General features: G+C 35.6%; 1 protein-coding gene and 1 long non-coding RNA gene across 2 annotated transcripts; one reads left to right on the forward strand and one right to left on the reverse strand.

The window, feature by feature from the left end:
* LOC308496232 lies at positions 1-16,013 on the forward strand. The gene is made up of 5 exons (XR_013993146.1): positions 1-407; positions 2,777-2,930; positions 5,379-5,490; positions 13,667-13,838; positions 14,448-16,013. It is a non-coding gene; the product is annotated as an uncharacterized lncRNA (long non-coding RNA).
* IRAK1BP1 (interleukin 1 receptor associated kinase 1 binding protein 1) lies at positions 8,979-21,247 on the reverse strand. Its single transcript, XM_081045124.1, has 4 exons — positions 20,753-21,247; positions 15,095-15,160; positions 9,497-9,627; positions 8,979-9,389 (listed from the first exon to the last, which is right to left on the reverse strand). The coding sequence occupies exons 1-4, from the start codon at positions 21,065-21,067 to the stop codon at positions 9,119-9,121; spliced, it is 783 nt and encodes a 260-aa protein (XP_080901250.1). The 5' UTR covers positions 21,068-21,247; the 3' UTR covers positions 8,979-9,118.
* Positions 21,248-26,142: the final 4,895 nt, after the last annotated feature.

The raw sequence follows: 26,142 nt of genomic DNA on the forward strand, positions 1-26,142 counted from the left end.
GAGGAGCGGGCGCGGGACAGGACCGCGCGGGCGGAGGGAGGGGCGGCGTGCGCTTCGGCCGGGCCCCGCCGCGGTCCCCGCCCTCCCCCTGTCGCCGCCCTGCCCTCCGCGCGCACTGGGCGGCGTCCTGCGCTCCGGCCCCGCCGCGGCTTCGCTCCAGCTGGGGACGGGTCCGCCTCGCTGCGGGGGGTCCAGACCCCGGGACGGAGCCAGGCCTGCGAGCGCCCTCGGCACCCGGACTTGTAGACAGGTAACCGGACGGAGCTGGAGCCAGGGCGAGCGCGGCGCCGTCTCCCTCGCCTCGCGTCGTTCTAGGCCTTTTGGTGCGAGGCAGGGGGAGCCGCGTACAATTGGCTGCTCCTTTGGGGGCTGGGGAGAGGGCAAGTGTTCATCTTGCCCCCCTCAAGGTAAGTTTTGATTTGGTTTGCGTTTTGTCATCTACACCTTTATCTCTCTTTTGGTTGAGGTCATGTTTCCTCTCTTTGATTCCACCCATTCTTCAGCTTCTTTAGGTTATTTCGTAGCTGTTCCACTACCTAGGTTTACATCTGTGTGTTTATAATTCTTGAAACAGTAGCTGTTGACGGTACGAGAAATGCATTTTTCTGACAAGTGTTCTCGACAAGCTAACTGCTTTCCATGACTCATTTACTCAGGAGATGTTGTTCTGATGCTGATTCCTGGACTAAGTTCTGGGATTTGTATTTCTCTTGAATTTCCCGTAATTCCCAGGACTGGGGTACGCACGTGGTAGCCTTTCAGTATTTCTCGACAATCGATCACTTTTTTTATGCAGGGAGAAACCAGTATCCTCTTCTCATTCCTCTTGTGACCTCATCAACCCCCAGCCCGCGCCACCCGCCCCAGCGTGCCCTCATCCCCCTCACGGACCTTGCACTGTCATCCTAGGTAGCAACTCCACTTTCTCTCCATTATAGTCTAGCAAACCCCCTCTCCTCTGACACTGCTAAGGCTCATCCTTAGTATCACTCGTAAATATCAAGGCTTGGGCATCTGCAGCCTGCCTTTCAGACTCTGCATGTCCATTGTTTGTGACTCATCCAAGTCTTTTCATTCTTTCCTGTGTTCCTTTCAGAAACAGCATATTGTAACGGAAAGGTGCCATTTTTAACAACCATATTATGAAAAATAGCAAACAGAAATAGCATCAAACATCTAGTCAGTATCTAAATGTCCACATATCTTCTGCTCTGAATATTTTTCTTTAGTTTGTTTGAATCATGATCCAAATAAGCTCCACACACTGTAATTGGTTAACATGTCTTAAGTGATCCGTACGGATCCCACCTGGACATCATCTCAGCCTTTGTACCACTTTTTATTGTTACTGGAGTAAATTACTGGTTTTTAGGGCCCTTCTTCTAGATAGTGAAATGATGGACTGTCCACCAGTGATGTTCAGATTGAAGGTTGTTGAATTCTTCTGTATTTTTCCTGACTTTAAAGTCCAGCATTTTGGGTTGGAATCAGAAAGTGAAAAAGAGCATATAAATACAAGTCTCTTAAGTTATACTTTCATTCAGGGGGATCGTTGATGTACTTTATAAAACATAAACGCACTCTTACACTTGCATATACAGTGGATTTTCTGAGAGAAGCTAGGTTACAATCTTTACATTTCAGGGAAAGAGAAGGATGTGCTAACCTCCAAGCCATTCTGTCATGTGCCTGCTTTCCTTTCGTATTAATAAACCAGTTTTCCTCTTCCTCAATATACACTTTTCCCTCTTCTCATTTTATATTCTCTCTTTAGTCCCAACACTGGCCTTTCATGCCATTACTCTTTATAGTTTTCTGTCAGTGCTCTAATGCTGAAAGCTGGCTGACCACTTATTAAAGATACTGTCGAAGAGGTTTGGGATTAGGTAGAAGGTGGGCCCAGAGTTGACCTCTATGGTCCTTCAGCTCTAGGACTGCATATAAATTAAGAAACAATCTTGATGCTGAGAAAGAAGTTGAAAGGCAGAAAAGAAACCAGTCAGACTACTACGGTTGGTGAAGAGTCAGCTGATGGTGGCTTAAGAAATTATTGCACATTGATTTTTCACTACCTGTCTAAAACCACAAGTTCTTTTGGTGGATGTACACACTGCAGCAATAATACAGACACCTACATTATACTGACCAACAAGTGCTATCTCAGTTACCAGATTGAGAATAGCCCCACTCAGCAAAAAAAGTCTAATGTGATTAGGCTATTTCAATTTTTTATTCCCTCTGTGTGTGTTTAACACATAACACACAAACAATCTCAGTGCCAACTTCTGACCTTTTATTGTTTTAACACAGAAACTATGGGTTAAATGGGTCCCAGGGGTTTCAATCCCCCTTAAGAAAGGATCCTCTATTCCTAGTGAAGCTTTTCTTGAAGTCTAAGATTTCTCTTTAACTAAGGTATTTTTTTACTACATATTTCAAGTGAGCTTTTATCTGGACTCACAAATGTAAGACACTTTTAAAATCAACCCAAGTTTTGTGGAAGAACTGGTGCTTGAATCGGGAAATAAGTTATGCTATTTATAATTTATTTTAAGAAGAGTAATTGTAGATAGGAAGAAACCTAATTACCTGGTAATGCTTCTAATAAGTTTTCAATCCAATACCAAAAAATAAAAATGAGTATTTTACTAAATTTGGCAATAGCATTGGAAAAACACACACATCTTTTGTTTCATATGTAAATGTTGCTAAAGGAATTTATATATTCATGGCAAATAAACATGTTTTTCTTCTTTTTGCCTGATATACTACATAGAAAAACATCTTGGAAAATGTCACTATGGAGATTCCTTGAAATAGTGTACTGATTGATGGTTTTGCAGCTCTGTATTTTACCAGCAGCTCTACCAGCACAGTGATTCATCTCAGTCACGGCAATGATTCTGCTCAGAATCTTCAAGGAGAAAAAGGTTGTATTGTATTGTAACTCTGTCTTTTGTTTTCTTTCGATATTAAAAAATTAGCTACTATCCTTCAGAGGAGATCTTTACATCATTTAAGATAATATCTTGGGATTGTGGGGGCAGAAAATAATGATTAATCAACTTAGTGGCTTTTGTCAAAAGATAAAATAACCTGTACAAATTTTACTATTTATGTTGAAAAGTTAAGTCCAGGAATAGAAAGCCCCTAACACAATGATATAATCATCCACACACAAAAAAAATCCAATAACAAAAAAACTAATCCTCGATCAGTATGCATTCTCCTTTTGTATTGGAAGCTCTATAATTATCTTCCCTCCTTATCTTTTTCTTGGGGGGCAAGGGAGAGTGGCTCCATAAAGTGTAATTCTACATCTACTTATATTATCTACTTATTGAAATTAGTACAGTACTTTTCAACAATATTTAAGTGATAAGAATACTTAAAAATGCCATTAGCTTTAATAACAAACAGGAACTCTTCTTAAAATCTCTTTAAAAACTAGGCTTGAGCAATGATGGGCAAATTGGGGCTCAAAACAATTGTGAAAATAAAGTCACTTAGTAACTTTAGATGACAAAGTGTAATTTCTGAAATATATTTACTTTTTAGCTTTATCATTTTAGGAATAGGTACAGTGAAGATGAAGAAGAAATCTTTGCTTACTTTGCAGATATTCAGTTAGTAAAACATTTGCTATATTAAAAATAATTTTTTATTTTATTTGGTTGACATTGATCTGAGTTAATTACTCTTCACCCCTACTCCAACAATGAATGTAATAACTGTAGACTTTTCACGATTGAATTAGCATAAACTAAGAATAAGTTTCTTTTGATTCTATTTACTTGGCCTAGAGTTGACTTATTTGAATAATTATACTAATTCTTTTTAAATGGAATTATAATAAATATGCCTGATTCAATAAAGTTTTTGTATGAGCTACAAATTCATTATTGCTATCAAATACAAATTTGATTTTCTAAAATAGGATTTGAAAGTAAAATTAATGCTAATAGAAACAAATTCAGTTTAAGCATCTGACAATTAGATTTTCCTCTTTCTTAGCTTTCTATGAGCCAGATAGTGAGAAAAGAAATGTTTAAGACATTTGAGGAGTTCATAGTCTTGTTGGGAGAGACAGAAAATAATTAGGATGTGTAATGTGATCAGTGTAAAACTGATATATGTATGAAATGTTGGTACTATTTACCTGTTTTTGACTCTTGACCCAAAACTTTGTAGACAGGAAGAAACAGGATAAGTGATAGAATCACTATATTAAAAAAAAAAATAGACACACACAAACCCCACTGCCAACAGATGGTAAATAACATAGTACTTAGAGGATTTGTTTTTAAATTCAGGGATCACTAACTTTTTTCACGATCATTTAGATTAGCACTCTTTTCTGACACCTGGGCTTTTCATCTTTTAGTGTGGAAACTAATTTTAGTTTCTGATTCACTGTCTCTTACTAATTGTACTGAGCATATGAAACCCTGATAAATCTTAAGCCCTGTGTAGCAAATAATGTGTTTTGCTTAGTCTTTTTGTTTTTTTCACTGTTATAATAGAACCAACTTACATTTGAAGTCCAAAGCCAGCGTTTGTTCATTTTGAGGTAGGATTGGTGATCATCACACCCCCCATGGCTATCAGGGAGTAACTGTTAGTTGGGATGTCGAAGCCAGAACTCCTGCAGAGTGGCTGGAACAGAAATATCCTCCTGATAAACAAGCTATAAAAGGGCATTATTCTTTTAATAAAGTAGTATAAATGATCTCTCTTGAAAATGACTACCTCATCCTGAGAGCAGCATTTGACTTGGATGAGCCACTGTGAATTCTAGTCTTTTAACATAACTGAACTTGTTAAAGTAATTTAGGCCACATTAGATTTATGAGTAGAAGCTATTTGGCTGCAAATACAATATGCATTAAAAATAGTAAATGTTCATGTTATTTTAATTATACTACAGTTGACCCTTGAACAGTGTGGGGGCTAGGGGTGCCGACTGCCACCAACACACAGTGAAAATATGTATATAGCTTTAGACACCTGCCAAACCTAGTTGTCTCTCAGTATCTGCTTGGGATTAGTTCCAGGACCCTTGAAGATGCTCAAGTCCCCTATATAAAAATGGCATAAATGGATGCATACAGTTGGCTCTCCACATCTTCAGACTCCCAACCACTGACTGAAAACAGTATAGGTATTTACTGAAAAAAATTTGTGTTTAAGTGGACCCATCAGATTCAGACCCGTGTTGTTCAAAGGTCAACTGTAATATATAGTGTTGTTTTTTTTCTGGGATGAATAATAAAACATTTGTCTCCCATATAATTTTATAATATAGATAGTGTATATTAACTCCCACTTTTGCTAATAATTCATTAATGATCTCATAATTCACCTTTTTATTTTTTTAGGCCAGTGAAAAGAATTCCTCACTATCATATTCTCATCACCAAGTCTTACAGAATTGGGATATCTTCAACCTACCCATATGTTCCTGAGGAGGACATAATTATGGGATATGAGGTATAGCATCTTAAGTTACAAATTATTTTTCCAGGTCATATTTATTTATAATGAACTCAAGTTATCTGTCAAATCAGAATACTGATAAAAAAAGGTAAATTACTACTACAAAAAAATATAGTTTTGCATCTAACTGAATAGAATCATAAATTTTATTAGTAATATCCAGAAGCCTTATTTTAACAGTATTTCCTTCTAAAAAGGAGCTTAGAATGTAGCGGGTCTGTTTCACATATCCTAATTAGAAATTCTTTTCTTTTAGAAAACAGCAATTATAATTTGCTGCTGTCTGGAAAGATTTTTTAAAAGGAGGTTCAGAAGAAAGGAATTTTGTCAGGATTAAGTTCAGGATAGGTTTTTTTTTTTTTTTTTTTTTTTTTTTTTTTTTTCTTTTTTTTTTTTTTATTAATTAATTTATTTATTAGTTTCAGGTGTACAAAACAAGGTAATACTTAGACATTCATCATTTATATCCCTCATACTGTGAACCCCCCTCCCCCCATCCACTATCCCTCCGACCTCACACTGAACCATCACATTATATATATAAAATTATAGTTGGCATTCATTAATGTTTAGCTTCTGATGTACAATGCCATGATCAGGTATCCACAGTATCCCTGAGGTGGTCTCCCAAATAGGACGCATGTCCATCGGATACCCAACAAAATCTTTACAACATTATAGAATACCTTCCCCAAATTAATTTTCAAAAGAAAAACCCTGAGGCCATCTTGTGGTTACCAGCTGCTTCCAAATCCCTTCACCTTTCCCCTTATCCCCAACCCCCTCCCACACACCCATCTAACCACTCTCGGTTTTTTCTCTGCGTCCCCAAAACTGACTCTGATTAGTTCATTCACATAGTCTTTTCTTTAGATTCCATATATAAGTGAGATCATATGGTACTTGTCTTTCTCTTTCTGACTTATTTCACTTAACATAATGTTCTCTAGATCCATCCATGTTGCTGCAAATGATAAGATTTCTTTCTTCTTTATGGCTGCGTAATACTCCATTGTATAAATGTACCACAGCTTCTTAATCCAGTCATCTACCGATGGGCATTTTGGTTGTTTAAGTTCAGGATAGGTTTAATCTAGCATGCTTTGTGGCACAGGTCCCCTAAGTAATGTATTGTGAGACTCCAGTGTATGCCATGTGTCAGAAATTAAATTGCCATCAACTGTCAATGAAATTTGATATACTCTTTCTCTTAAGTACACAGGATATCATACATAATCAGTCCAATCTTTAAAGAATTTCTTTTTTTAGCTGTTTTATAGAATTGTAGGACTATTTTACAGAACTTCATTTTTTATGCAACATCTTTAAAAATTCCTGTAAATTTTAAGAAGTGTTTGCTAACAAAGTAAAATTTTAGGTATTTCATGCTAAGTTGAAAACCTTTACCAAATATGATGGAACCAAAAATGTAATGAAGCCAAGGCTAAGAAAAATCTACCCACCTGAATACATATTTATTATGAAAAAATTTTTTTCTTGATGTATGGCCCCAATTACACTTTTCTACCCAAATGGATAAATAAAAGCTAAGATATAATTTAACTGTTTTTCAAAATAAATATTCAACGTATCTTAAGCTGGTTTTCTGTAAACTATTTTTAATATTACTAAAAATTCATCTTATGTTGGATTTGGAAAAGCCAATTTTTAATTCGGTTGACAGTAATCAAAGAATGCAGTTGATATAATGGCTGCCATTTACCGACTGCTATGTGCTAGGCATTATTTTCATGGTCTTGTATTTATCAACTTTAATCTTATAGTAGCATTGCAAAGTGTTATTAGCTTCATTTCATTGGTGAGCAAAGAGAAACTTAATGAGATTAAAGCGCCTTGCCAAGTTTATACACTGGTAAATTTACTCAGCAGATGTCTGAGAGCCTGCTCTGTGTTGGCTCTGATACTATGCTGGGTCTGAGGATGAAGCTGTGAACATGAAGGACAAGATCTCCCTAAAGAAGCTTACATTCTAGTAGTCAAGTCTGGATTTAAACATAGTGGTGTCAGATTCTAAAACTTTTCTTCTTGGCTTCCACACTCCCTCTCGCCAAGGACACCTCAGAAAAGATGGATAAAATTGTTCCGTTGCCACTTAAGAAAGTAGGTGGGGATGGAAACTACAATACTGGAGTATGTTATATGAAAGAAATATTGGTATATGAGCATCAAGATATATCAAAGGAAAAATCCTAGGACCTACCGTTTCCCCAAAAATAAGACCTAGCCGGACAATCAGCTCTAATGTATCTTTTGGAGCAAAAATTAATATAAGACCTGGTCTTATTTTACTATAAGACTGGGTCTTTAATATAATACAATGCAATATAATAAATTTAAATATAATATATATATTACTATTAGTATAATATAATACTGGGTCTAATATAATACAGGGTTGTATATTAATTTTTGCTCCAAAAGACGCATTGGAGCTGATTGTCCAGCTAGGTCTTATTTTTGGGGAAACACGGTATTTGGTGGAGAATGGAAGGCCTGTGCTGCTTAAGAGACTTGGTTTATGATCACCTGTAGATAATGTGTAATGCAATGGCAATGACATGTACTTACTGTTACATCTAAAATAGCTTTAAGGATCAGTATTAGCTCAGTGTATTACTCTGCACTGTCCAACATGGTAGCCATTAGCTATTTATGGCTTTCTAGTACTTGAAATGTGGCTAATGCAACTAAGGAACTGAATTTTAATTTTTATTCAAATTTTAATTTAAAAATATACGTGATACAGTCACTAGATCTTTTAAGCATGTTTGCAACTTGGGTGTGTAAATCTATTTTTTTCAACTAAATTTTAGGACACTTAAATACAGATAAAGTATTTCTGATGAAAATCTAGCATCTGAATTGAGATGTGCTGTAATATAACATATACACTGGATTTTGAAGACTTAGTGTAAAAAAGAATATAAAATATTCATTAATTATTTTTAAAATATTGATTACATGCTGAAATAATATTTTGGATACACTAGGTTAAATATTATTAAATAGTTTCAACTGTTTCTTTTTTTTCTTTTTACTTTTCTAAAATATGTCTAGTAGGAAATTTTAAATTTCCTATGTGGCTTCCATTATATTTGTATTGGAGAGTGCTGGTATAATTAGAGAAGCTCTGATGAAGAGGGTCTGGTCCATATATTGTCTTTTATTTTTGACATGAAAATATTTTCCCAGTATATCTCATTACCCTTTTATTAAAAGTTATGTGTTGCTTTTCACTCTTTGTATTACTGTTAACAATCATGCTAATAACTGTCATTATTTCTTCCTATACCAGAAATATAAAAATTACTTATACATGCATCTATATGAATTCAGTATACAAGTGTGCACATATCATATTTATTTCCAAAGAGTATTTCCTATAGTAAGTTTTTAAAAATAGAAAGTAAAGAGAAGTTTTCTGTGGTACTATATTCAAGGATTGACAGATTTTGGGAAGAAACACTTTATACATGATTATATATATATATATATATATATATATATACACACACACACACACGTACATTCAGGACAAAAGCAAACATAAAAATATAAAAATGACAAAAAGATGCAAACACAGTATATTTTGGTTGGGATTTCAGAGATGTTTTTTTTTCTTCTCTTTCCCCTTTACTTCAAAATTTACAAATACTTTTGAAGAAGCATGTATTGTTGCACTTTTTATTTTTTGTTGTACAGTTAATGAACTTAAGAGTCTGGATGACTGGTGATCATCTGTTTGGCCTTCCCATTCTTTTGTTTCTTCTTCTTTGATTAATAACGGTTTTCCTAGAGTTTGGCCAACAAGGTTACAGACTTCTTGAGCTTTGCGCCGTGCATTCTCAACAGCAACAAGACAGGCTTGACGTCTTAGAAATTAAATGCAGAGATTATTAATATGACATTCAATAAACTGTAGCACTACATAGTTTTGTTTAATTAATTGATAATTTAGTTAAAGATGTGCTTAACTTACCGAAGATTCTCAATAGAACCTGGAGTGTGATAGAATTGGGGTTGGCTGATGATAACAGAGCTATCTAGCTTTTCAACAAGAAAGTTACAAATATTTTGCATTTTTCCAAATTCAGTAAATGTAATGCAGACCTGTAAATGAAATGACACTTGAAATTGTTTTCATGCCTGATGAATTATTTCAAAATTTTCTCTAAATGCGAGTAAAAAAAGCAAAGCCATATTACAGTGAGTTCATTTTATAGTATGTAACAGATATGAAAAGCCTAGTTGATACTTGCTTATGAATTTTATAATTTATCTGATATTAACTTGAATATTTTAAAATACATTTTAAACCAGTCAGGTATTTTATGAAAGAGAATTGGAGGGTTTCCCCTTCAACTTTATTATTTGGCTAAACTCTAACCCTGATAAATTTTTCATGACTCCTTAGTGAAACCTATCCATTAGCTTTCTGATTAGCAGTAATTACATCATACTTCACTGCTGTCAGTGACATGTTTCTTCTTTCAGTAGTTATGTTCAGATATACCGGGGGTGCCAAAAATATGTATACACATGACTTGTATTCATCTTTTGTTATCAGTATATTTTTTGTATTACAATTTTAATACATTTTTTTCTTTCTTAAAATGTGTATACATTTTTTTGAAACCTCTGTATATGTGGAAATTCATCTATTTCATTATGCCCTCTGTCTTTAAATCTATAGGAGCAGTCCTTATATTCAGCAATACTTTAAAATTGTAATCTTAAAAATTTTTATGGAAGAAGACTAAACCTTTCTTCTAAGGAAGCTTTACACAAGCTCAATGTGTAAAATAAAAAAGTAAAGGTACTAGAGAGTAGACTGGAGTAGCAAAGAGAAAGAGAGGGGTGAGGTAACCTCGAAAGTCATCTTATACAATGCAGAGCAGTTGTCTTAAATCATAAATGTTATCCAGTGAAGACTAATGTTCTATCTGGTTTGAATACTAAGTAAGTAATGTATTTTATAATCAGTTTGCCAATTTCTGTTTTTTAAAAAAAGCTGACTGGAATTTTGATTGGGATTGCAATGGATCTATATATAGATCATTTAAAGAACTGATATCTTAATGATATTTGAGTCTTCAAATAACAAACATGTTTCTCCATTTATTTAGGTCTTCTTTAATTTTTCTTAGCAATGATTTATAGTTTCCAGTGTATAGGTCTTTCACATTTTTAAAATCAGATTTATCCCTAGGTATTTTATACTTTTGCTGCATATTAGTTCTTACAGCTTTTTTGTAGGTTCCATAAGATTTTCTACATAGGTGGTCATGTTGTGCATGAATAAAGACAATTTTACGTCTCACTTACCAGTCTGGATGCCTTTTATTTCATTATCACGCCTGACTCCACTAGCTAGAAAACTTCAAGTACAATATTCAATAGAAGTCATGAGAACAGATGTTTAATTTGTTCCTAATTTTAGGCACAAAGCCTAACCATCAGTGTTTACCATTAAATATGTTAGCTATAGAATTTTCATAGGTTCCCTTTATAAGTTTGAGGAAGTTCCCTACTGGTCCTAGTTTGCCGAGAATTTTTATTAGGAATGGATGTGGGATTTTTAGTAAATGTTTTTTCTGCATCTATTGAGATGATCACATGGTATTTCTTTTTTACTTTACTAATATGGTAAATCAGATAATCCAATTTTTGAATGTTACACCAATATTTAATTCCTGGAATGAACCATAATTGGTCATTATGTATTACTCTTTTTATACTATATCACTGGATTTCATTTGCTAAAATTTTGTATATAATTTTTGCACGTTTACAATAGATATTGGTCTGTAGTTCTCTTTGCTTGTTATTTTTTTTCTGCCCCCAGGTAATGTGTTGGGGACTATTCCCTCCTTTTTATTTTCTGGAAAAGTTTGTACAGAATTGGCATTATTTCTCCCTTGCATTTATGCACTTTCTAATTTATCTTTTAATTTCTCCTTTGACCCATGGGTTAGTGAGAGGGATGTTATTTAAATTACAAATATTTGGGCGATTTTTCTGAGATGTTTCTGTTGTTGGTTTCTAATTTAATTATACTGTGGTCAAAAAACTTACCTTTATATGGTTCAGATACTTTTAAATTTATCAAGACTTGTTTTATGACCCAGAATATAGTCTATCTTGGCAAATGTCTCCTGTGTGCTTGAAAGGAATGTGTAGATTGCTGTTGTTGGAATGAGCAGATCAAATTGGTTGATAGTGTTATTCAAATCTTTTATATTCGTATTGATTTGCTGTCTGATTTCATAATTATGGAGAAAGTATTGAAAGCTCCAACTAAAATGGTACTTATTTCTTTTCAGTTCTATCATTTCTGCCATAAGTATTTTGAAGCTTTGATATTAGATGGTATATATGTGTTTAGGATTGTAATATTCTCTTAATTGGCCCCTTTCACACTATAAAATCAACTTCTTTATCTGTGGTAATCTTCTTTGCTTTGAAATCTACTTTGATACTATCATAGCCACCCCAGCTTTCTTTTGATTCATGTTACCATGGTATGTCTATCCATCCCATTTATTTTTAAAGTTAGGTTTATTAAAGTATAACTTACAGTAAAATATACCATTTTTAGTGTATGTCCTATGAATTCTGACAGATGCATGAAGTTACGTAGCAGCCATTATGATGAGTCCCATCAATCTCCCCCAATTCCCTTGTGCTCCCCTGATCCCAGTCCCTGGGAACCACTGATCTGTTTTTCTGTTTATTTAACTTAATTCTTTTAGAGCAGTGTTAGGCACACAGCAAAATGGAGAGGAAGGTACAAAGATTTTCCATATAGCCCCTGCTTCCACACATGCATAGCCACCGTCTCACCATAATCACTATTCCCCACCAGAGTGGTACATTTGTTATAATATATGAACCTACAGTGACACATCATAATGACTCAAACTCCATAGTTTAAATTAGGGTTCACTCTTGGTGTTTTATATTAAATTCCTCTGTGCTCCCTCTATTCATATCCCTAACCCCTGGTAACCACTGATTCTTTTACTGTCTCTAGTTTTGCCTTTCCCAGAATGTCATGTAGTTAGAATCATACACTATGTAGCCTTTTCAGATTATGTCTTTAACTTACTAAAAGGCATTTTAGGTTCTTCCCTGTTTTCATGACTTCATTGCTCATTTCTATTTAGTGCTGAATAATATTCCATTTTCTGGATATACCAGTTTATTTATTCATTCACCTACTAAAGGATATCTTGATTGCTCACAAAGTTTTGCAATTACTATGAATAAAGCTGCTATAAATGTCCGTGTGCAGGTTTCTATGTGAACATAAACTTTCACCTCCTTTGGGTAAATACCAGTAAGCACAAATGCTGTATTATATGGTGGGAGTAAGTTTAGTTTTATATCAGAACCTTTGTCTTCCAAAGTGGTTGTACCGTTTTGCATTCCTACTAGGAATGAATGAGAATTCCTGATGTTCCATTTCCTTGCAACATTTGATGATGTCACTGTTCCATATTTTGGCCATTCTACTATTAGTTGTGGCATTTCGTTGCTTTAAATTGCATTGTTTTAAATTATATTAGTTGTGGCATTTTGTTGTTTTAAATTGCAATTGCCTAATAAGATATGATGTGGAACATCTTTTTATACGTTTACTTGTCATCTATATATCTTCTTTAGTGAGATATCTGTTCAGGTCTTTGGCTCATTTTTATGAGTATATTGGATTGTTTATTTTCTTATTGTTGAGTTTTAAGAGTTCTTTATATATTTTGGATGACAGTTTTTTTTTTTTAAATAAATGTGTTTTGCAAATATTTTCTCCAAGTCTGCGGTTTGTCTTACCATTTCTTGACATTGTCCCCAAGCATACCACCACTCACCTACCCTTAAAGAAGTTGCTGAAATAATTTCTAACTTTCAGTATTCTAATCTTTAAAATAGGGAGAGGCAGCACAGTAGGTGGAAGGTTAAATAAAAAAATCTCTAAAGGGCCTTTCAGGATGAAAATTTCAGATATTACATGAAAAGTAATGTTGTACCATGTAATCTTATTCTATATATTTAACTCTCATTGAGAATATTGGTATATGTAAGACATTAGGTTTCTGTGTTCACTACATCCACAGCCATAATAAAGCCGCACAATGTTCTTCTTATACAGGTTAGCATACTTTGTACCTTGTGACCCCACCATCCTGGTCTCTGCTGACTACTGATGCTGACCAAGGATAATCATGTATTGCACTGCGTGACATAAGAGTTCTGATTACCAGGGAGCCCTATACAAAATATAACCAGATTCTCAAGAAATTTGAATACAAGACATTAAAAAGGTAAGTACAGCAGAAGGAAGAGGAGCAGAATTTAGCCAAGTCCTCATTTAGTCGTGTCTTAAAACAAAACAAGCAGCTCTAAGTCACTTTCTGTACCTGGAGGCTCAGTCCCTACAACACAGTCTGAAAAACATTCCAGTTTTCTATGAAGCCAGGCTGTGTGTCTGCTGGGACTGTTCCTTTTCCTTCTTATCTCCTGGTGTACCCTCACAGTAAACGCCATTAGCTAGGTTAACATGAGCCTATCTATGTTCACTACTACGTGAAGTCCTAACAGGCAGTAACTACTGGAGCAGTGCTAGAACAACTCCCAGCTTTTGACCTAAATATGCAATTTTACCACACTGCTCTTCATCCTGTTTTGAAAGGTAGTTTTTGGTTCCCACAAGTGCAAAATAACTTTTGCCAAATGAATATGATCTTTGAGAGTCTGAAACTAAGTGATCTGAGCCGAAGGTTACACCCTTAAAATTAGAGAAATAATATGTTACTTGCTGTAAGATATGACTAGGTGATTTCTTGAGGTATTTTCCACCTGTAAAGATAAAGATTCTCTGACTAGATAAAGATTCCACTCTAACCCCATTTTTGTTTATTTCCTGTGTCAAGGTGGCAGCATGAACCAAGCACATACCCCAAGATGTTCAGAATCAGAAACATACAGCAGTCCTGTAACCCAACCACAACCAAAACACACATAAAATCCTGATTATAACATCTTTAAAGATAAGTGAAAGGTATAGGCAATTGTGGGAACTAAATGTTATCATTAATTGTACAAACACTATTTTGTTGTTTTTAATTTGTGCAAAAGTTGAGTAGTTTTTATTTCTAAATAAATCTTAATTCATCGTAACATTGCATTGTGAAACAAAAGAATGAACAGTGTTTCAATCCTTTATGTTATGACTTTTTCAATTTGCTTTTTTATGTAAGAAGAAACTTCTCTCCTGTAGTCTTTCCTGCTCACTATGTAATGATAACAGTTAAAAATTTATTCAGGTGGCAATTAACTGCTAATTCACCTTTGCTATGTTTATTCCATTTCAAATCAATTTCTCTTAAATAAATCTCATTAACTTTATTTTAAAGCTCACACAGATATGTAACACCAAAAATGATTTTGAGAAAAGTGTATTTTATCAATACCATGAGAAGCATTTTTCTTGTACATTTCAGTTCAAGAATAAAAGTAAATGCAAATTGTCCCCACAAAGTCATGCTGTTTCCAATTATTTGTTAAGATAAGTACACACCTCTGCTTCCATGTGATAAGCATTTTCCACTCTTCTAAAATCCTTTGTCACAGTTACATTTTCTGCCTGAAACAAAGTACAGGGGTATAATTACTAATGTTTGGCTACTAAATGGAGTTTACTCTAAAACATAAAGTAGAAATCTGAACTTATTAAAAGCAGAATGACAAAATATGCAGAAAGAACTGGCTTGCCTAATGTTTTAGAAGTTTCCTAAAAGTAACATGAAATAAATTTAGAAGCCTACAAGTAGTTGCTGAAAATTTCAACATAAATGTCACTCCATTTGTAGTAATTTTTACATTAGTTTGTACAAAAAGTATGAACTTAGTGTGATAAATACATATATATATATATATATATATATATATATATATATATATGCAATTATTTGTACATAAAACATTCTGAATGTTACAGGAGTGTTAGAGTTTTTAAAATGTTTAATTTGCAAATAACTTAATACAAATTTACTGAATACCAATATAGTATGCAATGTTGGGCAAGTTATTCTTGCTTTTTTGAGCCTTAGTTTTTGCATTTATAAAATTCTATGCATGTACACTGCATAGAATTGTTTTGAGGATTTAATAACAAAGTTTTATATAAGGTGCTTGACACAGAGAAGGCACTCAGCAAATACAGATGCTATGCTATTATAATATAAAAGTTTCCTTAAATACTAGACCCAGACCAGTTCATTTTTAGAAAATATGAGTACTTTCTGAATTTCTGGGTAAATACAGGGTACACAATTCTGATAAAAATGTTAACTACCTTATTCATTTTTCAAAAGGGTTTTAAAATTTAGTGAAATGAATTCTTCACCTACTCTCATGGGGATAGGCAGAACTTCTATTTTACAAAAGTTTTGTATCCTTCAAAATATATGCAAGTAAATATAAAGATTATTATGCCCAATAATGATTTAAATATGTTATTTTGTAGGGGATTTAGCTGCATATGAATTTTAAGATATAAACTAATTTCAAGCAGTTTATATTATCCAGAAAAATTCTAAAAAGCTATATAACATGAAAATTTTAACTGAAGTTTAAATTATAGCTCTGATGTTTGTCACCCCCATGAAAATATGAATGCATTTTTATAATAAAGGTAATAACTGCTCATTGCAGAAAATTCAGAACACAGATAAATATAAAACAGTATTGTATATATTGCTTGTAATCAGCTTTATTTGCTTGATTAATATGAAACTTTTCTGTCATTTAATATTCTATATGTCTTCTGTTCTTTCAGATGTCCCTTTTTTCATTTTTATTTTTAAAGGCAGTTTTGAGTTAGGTTTTTGCACACACAGTAAGGGAAAGATAGACTTCAGGAAATTATTTCAGTACAGCGACTTACCCATTTAGGAGATAACAAGACCTTTTTCCTTATATCAAAATAAATTCCAATCACTGCAAAGATATAATGTATTATAAAGAGTCCCTAAAGATTCCAGGAGAATGGTTATATGGCTTTAGGGTTGGGAAGGACCCAATAAGAATTACAACAAAGGCAAAAAACATATAGAAGAGATTAATGAATTTGATTAAGTAAATATTTAATATTTCGAATGTTCAATACTGTAAACACAATTATATGTGGCAAATATGATATTGGGGAAAATTTGCAATATAAGAGAAATGGAGTTATTGATAATCTTAATTTTTATAGTTCCCATAAATTAATAAAGACAGTAGAAAAAAGGGAAAGTATTATGAACTGGCAGTTTACATGAAAAATGTTTAACCTCAAATGTTAAAACAAGGTACAAAGAAAAAAAGTAACAGTTTTTTGACTACTGAATTTGCAAAGTTAAAGAAAATAATGTGTATTGTGTTAAGAATATATTTCTAGTGAAGACATAAACTTATCTTCCTAGAGTATGATTTTTCATAAGCCTTAAAATATGAATAAGCCAGAAATCAATGTCCAAAGAACATTATTAAGAACATGTATAAATACCTAGCAACAAGGATATTCATTTTGTCACCACTATTAGCAATGAAAAACTAAAGTCAACTCATATATATGTTCAGTGTGCTCCTGCTCCTCCCTATCTTAATTTGGGTTCACCCAGAAACAGACCCTTGTGACAAGGATTTGAGTATAAGCAGTTACTTTTTAAGACAATCCCAAGAACCTCCATAGAGGAGTGAGAAATGAAACAGAGAAGGAAAGAAAGCAAGGCAGTAAAGGGTGTGTTGTCAAGTAGTCACCACTGTGGGCAACAGGAACTTACTCTTGAAGATAGGCTCCGGGAACCAGGGTAGAACACATGCCTCAAGGTTATCCTGGCCTGAGGAATCTGGGGCCTCTTTCCATCATTACCCTCAGCTGTTAGTTGAAAGCTGCCAGGACTGGGGAAGGGACTATTATTAGGTTGGTGCAAAAGTAATTGCAGTTTTTGCAATTATGTTTAACCTTTCAAACGGCAATTACTTTTGCACCAACCTAATAATTTCCTGGCACTACTGACTGACCCACTTGTAAGCAGTGTGGATTCTTGCAGCCAGGGAAAGCTGGCAAAAAGTCCACAAGCATTGGCAGAGGGAACTGCATGCACACAAATGTGAAGTGGAAAGGGATACAAGTGTGAGCTATCATATAGCACTTTCTATATCCTCTACCTAAAAACTCAATCGCTGCCAAGAAAATAAAGCAGCAACATACTATCATGGTTAAGAATATGGACTTTGAGGTCAATTTTTTTTTAATGTGTTGTATTTTTTTATTATTATTATTTTAAGGAGGGTGCAGCTCACAGTGGCCCATGCAGGGATTGAACCGGCATCCTTGGTGTTATCAACACCACACTCTAAACAAATGAGCTAACCGGCCACCCCGAGGTCAAATTTCTTGACTGGAGGCTATACTCTACTACTTCCTAGCTGTGTGACCATGGGCAAGCTACCTGCCAATAATCACTCCGCTCCTGAGCATTCTTATCTGCAAAACAGCCACCGAACTACCAGTCTCTTGTGATAGAAGTATCATTTGTAAAAGGTCAAGCAATAGTAAGCAGTTATTTTCAATCATACCCAAACTCCTCAGTATGGCATACAAGGCTTCCTCCATGTTCTGCCTACAGCTTTCTTCTTCAGTCTTATCTCTTGATTCCCCTCCATTTTTGCAAGTACTCCTGTATCCTAGCCATAGGGAACTGCGCAAAGTGCGCTGAATACACAGTTGCTGCATTCTTGTGTCAAACTGGAATGCTTTCCCTTCAGCCCGTTTAAGATTTGACACAAGTGTCACTTCCATTATGAACTCTTTCTGGAATTCCTCAAGTAAAATGAACATTACTTCTTTTCTTACCCTACTATATTGTATCATGTACATACTTTCATCACAACACTTACTATATATTAGTCTATTCCTAACATAAGACTCCTTCAGTACAGTGCCTAAATTTTACTCATTCTCTATTTCTGGTGCCTAGCAACATGCTTGAGGCATCCATTACACATTTATAAAAAAAAAAATACAATTATGAGTAGGCAAATATTGGAGCTTACAGCCTATGGGAGGAACATACAAACCAGAAAACAAAATAATTACATATCATGTTAAGTGCTATTTAAAAATGAACAGTGGTAGGGAATGCTTAACAAATGTTTGATGGTTGAATGAGTAAATGCTGTTTAGAACTTTAAAACATTTTTCCATGAAAGCAACACTAAAAATGACAGTTATGCCTTCACATGTGAAACTATATGATTATAAAACTATATCTGATGTATAATATAGTTGAATTAACAGTTTATTCATTTAGTGCTTCATTTATTATTTTTCTTTTCATTCACAAACGATTTTCTGAGTATACATTATGTGACATGTATGAAGCATAAGCCATAAATGCAAGGCAAATGAGATAAAAAGGTCTCTGCTCTGGAGAGGTTTAGGATATGGAGGAGAGACAAGTAAAGCAACAACTATAATACAGAGTGATGAGTTTTATTACAAGTTGGGAGTGGTGTGTGGCATGACAGGGACTAGTGTTAGGTTAGGAAAGGAATGCCATGGAGGTAAACTTGGGCTAGTTTTTAAAGGGAAAAAATGGGAGTAAGTCAACCAGGTGAGAAAGACGAATAGTGTTTGGTTACATCTTTAAAACAAAAGAGTTTGGAACATGAGCATGTGAAGCAGGAGAGTGATGTTTATAAATCAAGATTCCAAAGTTTAAAATGAATATTCTGTGAAGACCCATTATAATTCTTCCTGCAAAGTAATATAAATGATTTTTTTGCATTATGTGCTGAACAGATTATCTACACGATTGCTTTCCTGCATTAGCAGAGATAACTGGGAGATCACTGACCTCTGTATGTCTTGACTGGAACACTGAATTTTAATGTAATCTTAACTGTAACCTGGACATAGTAATTTATTTTGTTTTACATATCAGACATTACAGCCATGTGAACGTAGAATACACTTTATGTAAATAACTTAAGAACTGTTAATATTCAAACAAGACTAGCAGTATTTTTTTTGAGGAAATATTTTTCTGCAAATTAAACATAGTCAACTCACTTTATTCATATTATTCTAATTAGCATTTGAATTCTTCTAAACAGTAAAATCATTTAGAGAAATCTTTTCCAAATGCTCTTTTAAATAACTCTATTTGTAAATGCAGTACAAATATATTTTCTCCTTAAAATAATAAAGACTGGTTTTGGGGGCTGTGTCCTTTCTAACAAACTGGAAGCACTTTTAAAACTCAGTGTTATCCTGGGTAAATCACAACTGTGACCTTTAGAGTCCTACTCTGTAAAATGAAGAGTTGAGATAGATGACCCATTCTGTGGTTTCTAATTTTCTTTCACTCTAATTATCTGAAGCCTGGCATAATTGGAAGCAACCTAAATTTTGGTTTCAGGAATGCAGGAGTTCAAATACCACCCTGGCTGAAGTTCAGATCATTATTAACGTCCTTAAATTTGGAAAATGGGGATATTAAAACCTGCCTAATAGGGATGTTGTACGGATTAAATAAGGCTTGTTCATTTTTTTTCTTGTTTCCTTAGAAGTAGACTTAAGGTAAGATTTATTTAGTGATTTGTTTCACGTATATTTCTGGTAAGTAGCGGTATTTAATATATGTGGCATCTACAATATACTGGCTTAATTTCTTTTTAATTTAAAATTTAAAAAATAGAGAAAAAATTTGAGTCTTTATAAAAAGAAAATGGATATGATTCCCCCCTCCACCCCACCCCACCCACCATAACTCTGCACAAAATACTGAGGAATCACTCCATGCAAAGATTTACATGGTTGAGAGGAAGCAGGCCATGCTTTTCACTCGCCAATTCCATGGTGCAGAAAAACAAACAACACGATTAGTGTCTAGCACACTACTCAGACAAGCATTTACATTCATGTTTAAAATTTATCATTTCAAGGTTAAAAATAAAATTATTGCAGCAACTACTACCAGATAAAAACCAACTCAATTTGTATTTTCTTATTTTACAAGTCACTGCAACCGATTAATTACTTTCATCGTAAAGATTCACTCTGGCAGGTGATGGTGCCTGTAATGCCGGTGAGACAAAGGGGTCCCAGGCCTCCACCCTGCCCCAGGGCCCGTGGGCTCGGAACCTCGGCGGCCCGGCTCGAGGCTCCTCCCCCGCAGGCTCTCACCTGCACACCCTGCAGCTGAAGGCTCTGCGTGATGTAGTCCAGGCGGCGGCAAACGCTCTTCTTGACCTCGGCCGCCGCCTCCTTAGTGCTGTTGACGCGCAGCGTCACCTGCGCCCTGTCGGGGCTCACCGACACCTCCGCGGCGCCACTCACGTGCACCTCCCGGCTTGCATTTGGGGCCTGTGTTGAGGGGAGAGGACGGCGGAAGCCGGGCAGCGCATCGCCGCCCGAGACGAGACTGTTCTCCCTGCCCCGGTCAGCCCAGGGAACCAGTTCCACGAACACGCGAGACTGAGGGGCCTGTTGCAACGACATAGTGATGGCAGCTGGGTTTCCACAGCAACTCGGAGCCGACGGCGGCGGAAGGGGCCCGCGCGCCCCAGGGCTTTTTTGTGCCCGGCGCAGAGGATGCCGGGAAGGGTGTGGAAGTCCCGGAGCTTGTGGAGAGCGAGCTGCAGTTTGAGGGGAGTTTTGCCACAGCAACTTTGCAAGGTGCTGGATGAGCGGGTCGTCATAGTTGTTAACGGCTTTACCTCACAGCCTTCAACAATTTTAGTAAGCTGTCTCTGCGGCATCCCTTACAGTGAGCTCCGCCTTTCCATGTCCACCCTCCTCGTCGGTCCCGCGCCTGGAGGCCTCCTCAGAAGAGTTTCCTGAGAGGCCAGGTGGGGCAGAGTGGGGTTGCTTTTAAATTTTTCCAAAGATAGTCTGATTTTTTTCAGCTTTGTTTTCTCTGGCTTTAGAGAGGAGGAGGGAAAATGAGAGAGAAGAGAGGAAATCATACGTTCAGAGGAAAAAAGATGAGATAAGAGGAAGAGTCCAGATGCAATTCCAACCTGTGTTTCTGGAATTTTCTTTGGTGTGTTTCCATTCCTGCCCTGAAATTCTGTAAAATATTTCTGTATCCTTATCTTAAAAGCTCCTCCCCCTTTTTTGCATTAGTAGCTTGGCTGAATTTTATGTTATCTTAAAATTAAGAATATTGACTGAAAATAGTGGATAATAAAGAGAATTCAAAGCTGTCTTGCATAGCTTTCAGCCTTAAGGAATTTATATACAGCCTCACACAAAGTGGATCATTAGGTGCATAGCTCAAAGCTTCACCTTTGAAACAATTCTGCTCTTCATGGTCATTGAAGGAAACCTTGAGTGATGCTGTCATGGGGCTGCTTTCTATTTCCGACTGGTACCTGCATATCGAGCCAAACCACCCATGAATCTATCCGTAAAAGCTCAGGTTTTTTCTTTGCCCGTTAGCTGTTCATACAAGACCCCTGTATAACCACTGGTGTGAGCTGAGAATGGTGTTCTGGTGCCATCTTGGTGGGTGGCATGGAAGTCTGGATTACCTGCCCATGCAGTTTGCTTATTGCCCTCTAATCCTGCTCGGTGTCCCAGATGTACTATTTTCATCTTTTGATGGATTTCTTTTGGGCTGCTGCCCTATAATAGGACCCAGCTTATACTAGACAATTTTGAACAGAGAGAGAGAGAGAGAGAGAGAGAGAGAGAGAGAGAGAGAGAGAGAGAGAGAATGGAACAATACATTCTGAATGCAGAGGGAGAAAAATGAATTAACTTAGAAGGAGGTATTAAACTATCCCTTAAGAATGACAGGAAAATGGAGATGTTTTCAGACATACAAAGATTTAAGGGAGTTTGCTACCTATAGACTCTCACTGAAATATAGAATATGCATCTATAATATTAGTAAGTCCAATAGGAAGACATGGTATAGGAGAAACAACAGTAATTGCAGAAGTTGATGACATATATCCAGAAATTTAACTTAATTAATTTGAAATGATTTCTTTTTTGTGTGGGAATGTTTAAACAAAAACTGAAACTAAAAGAGCTCTCAACAATTTTAACAAAGGAGGAGGAAAGACATTCATTACAGTTGGCTAAAGAATCTTAAGGTCTGGGACTTAAAAAAGAAGCTAGAAATACTGACTTTCATTAGACTTTGTTGTAACACTTTGTAGTGATTTACATATGGAAAATATATTAGTAAATGAAGAAATCAGAGGTAGAAAAGAAGGCTCAAGGAGGTTGGGGGGAGATTAAGATAACACCATGTTGTGGAACTATGAAATATTTAGAAGATTATTAGTGACTCAAAATATTGTTTCACTGGAAACTGAATGACAGAGGGTTAAGAAATGAATGTGTGACTAGAAAAAAGAAAGAGGTATTTGTTAATATTGTTTGAAGTGAGGTTGTTGTTGTTGTTTGAAAAAGTAATTGGATTCAGGCTTTCTAGAAATGAAGGGAGATAAGAAACTGCCTTATCTCACAAATACCCAGACACTCGAAATAGCTCTCCTTGTATTTCCTCATTATTTCCAGGTTTGTTTTTTGCTTTGTTACAGGTTGCAGATGTTTATCTTCTGGTACCTTAAATGGTACAGGTAGAACAGGAGAGTGGACATAAGGTGTGTTGTGTCCATGGTGACTTCTGCCAGTCAAGTGTATTTACTTGTTTCCCCTGGCCACCTTACACAAAATTCTAGAGTCTAATGATTATGTCTTCACCTTGAAACTTATAAATTAGTCCAGAAAAAGTATTCTCCAGTCCATCTCTACTCTCAGAGGGAAAATAAATGTGAGACTGCCTCCTCACTGTATCATCTTCATATTAGGCTGGGCTGTCCTGTATTTTGCTGCTGGATTGGAAACCACCTGACTCTGAGTACATACTTTACTGACCTCTTGGACACTTTGATTTTCCAGATAAACTTTAGATTTAAATCTTTTTTCACTTTCCTCATTTTCTCCCTAATCCGTTTCACATCAGTGGTTTTCTTTGACATTATCTGGTTTATTATTATTATTTTTCACATGTTTTGGTGGCTTAATGTAATGACTTACATTTTAATTAAGCAAAACACTGGATGTCTGTTAATTAGCATAGAAGTAATATTTTATAAATGAAACTACTATAGTAATAGTCACAATTATTTGTTGTAATTATGTCTTAACTGGTTTACACAATTTGTATCCATGAGAGTAAAAATTTTTGACAGTTTGTTTATAAATTTAAGCTGTTAAACTCTCATGTCCACAAAGACTGCTGCTTCTTGATATTAATTCCCTTTGAAAACAGTGGAGTAGAGATAGCTTTGACAATAGATATTTTAACCTTCAAAAATTATTTAATTTCACACACCCAAATGATGGATTAGGCAGACACCAGAGTCCTGCTGAGGCAGATTCTGCTCTGTAGGGTCAGCCCCTGCACAACAACTCTTCCACTGTAGTCAAGGCCAGTCCTCACAACCAGTGAGCCTCCCATTGATGTGCAATTATTAATCAAGGCTTGACTGTAAGAGGAGGGCACACACAACCCACACAAGGGACACGCCTGGAGTGTATGGTTCAGCTGACCAGAAAGACTGTGCCACTGAACCCCACAGCACACCTACTACATAAGTCCACTCTATTAAGACCGGAAGACATAGCAGCTCTACCTAATACATAGAAACAAACACAAGGAGGCAGCCAAAATGGGGAGACAAAGAACATGTCCCAAATAAAAGAATAGAACAAAGTTTCATAAAAAGAACTAAATGAAATGGAGATAAGCAATCTACCAGACACAGAGTTCCAAACACTGGTTTTAAGGATGCTCGATGATCTCTGGGAGATCTTCAGCAGGGAGATAGGAAGCATAAAAATGGAGATGGAAAACATGAAAAAGAACCAGTTAGAAATAAAGGATACAGTAACAAAAATGAAGAATATATTACAGGGAATTAACAGTAGATTAGATGAAGCAGAGGATCCAACTAGCAATGTAGAAGATGAGGTAGCAGAAAATGAAACCAGAATAGCAAAAAGAAAAAAGAATCCAAAAAAATTGAAGAGAGTTCAAGGGACCTCTGGGACAATATCAAGCGTAGCAACATTCACATTGTAGGGTTACCAGAAGAAGAGACACAGCAAGGAACTGAAAATGTATTTGAAGAAATAATGACACAAAACTTCCTAACTTGGTGAAGGAAATAGACATACAAACTCAAGAAGCATAGAGAGTCCCAAACAAGATGAACCCAAAGAGGCCCACACCAAGACACATCATAATTAAAATGCCAAAGGTTAAAGACAAAGAGAGAATCTTAAAAGCAGCAAGAGAAAAGTAGTTAGTTACCTACAAGGGAGCTCCCATAAGACTGTCATCTGATTTCTCAACAGAAAATTTGCAGGCCAGAAGGGATTGGCAGGAAATATTCCAAGTGATGAAAAGCAACGACCTACAACCAAGATTACCCAGCAAAGCTACCATTTAGAATTGAAGGACAGATAAGGAGCTTCCCAGACAAGAAAAAGCTGAAGGAGTTCATCACCACTAACCCAGCATTAGGAGGAATCTTAGAGGGACTTCTTTAAGATGGGAGGAGATTAAGGATGGGTGAAAGGGGAAGGGATTAAGAACAAATTGGGTGTTATACAGTAGTCATGGGGATGTAGGGTATAGCATAAAGAATATAGTCAATGATATTGTAATAACTAGGTATGGTGCCAGATCTATCAAGGTGATATGTGGGAATGGGGTTGGGGGCAGGGTGAAAAAGGTGAAGGTATTAAATACAAATTGGTAGTTAATACAGTATGGGGAATATAATCAACAATGTTGTAAAGATCATGTAAGGTGCCAGATGGGCACTGGACTTACCAGAGGGATCACGTCATAGACTGTGTAGATGCCTGACCACTGTGCTATACACCTGAAGCTGAAGGAGAATAATATTGAATGTCAACTATAACTAAATATATATGTATCGCGTTGGTGCAAAAGTAATTGCAGTTTTTGCAATTCAAAATAATTGCAAAAACTACAATTAGTTTTGCAGCAACCTAATACGTATAGTCACGGGATGTGGAGTACAACATAGCGAAGATAGTCAATGATATTGTAACAGCTATATAAGATGTCAGAGGGGTAGTAGACAGGGGGAGTGGGTTATCACTTTTTGAGGGATTTTAATGTCTGACTATTACATTGCTCTGTATACCTGAAACTAATAAAGAAATAAAATAAAATTTAAAAAATTATTTAATTTCAAATTCAAGTACTAGCCTAGTTAGTAGGACATTGCAAATACATACATGACTTAGGGAGGAAATCTTATTCAATTTACTGAGTTTATGCAGAAGAAATGGTCAAATTTATACCTTGACATGTTGGTGAAATTCTTACAAATAAGGGCTACTTACATAAATTTTTTCTCTTCTCACAAATACTTTATTAGCTATTTTAAAAGAATTATTGTGACATCTTGGTTAAAGGATCAATCATTAGAGGTCTAATGGCACAGTGAGGTAGATGCTAAATAAATTATTAAAATTATCAGAGAAAAAAGATGGTATCTAAAAGTTTGATGAAGTAA

Source organism: Rhinolophus hipposideros (genome assembly GCF_964194185.1).
Source record: "Rhinolophus hipposideros genome assembly, chromosome: 3".
Lineage (NCBI taxonomy): Eukaryota > Metazoa > Chordata > Mammalia > Chiroptera > Rhinolophidae > Rhinolophus > Rhinolophus hipposideros.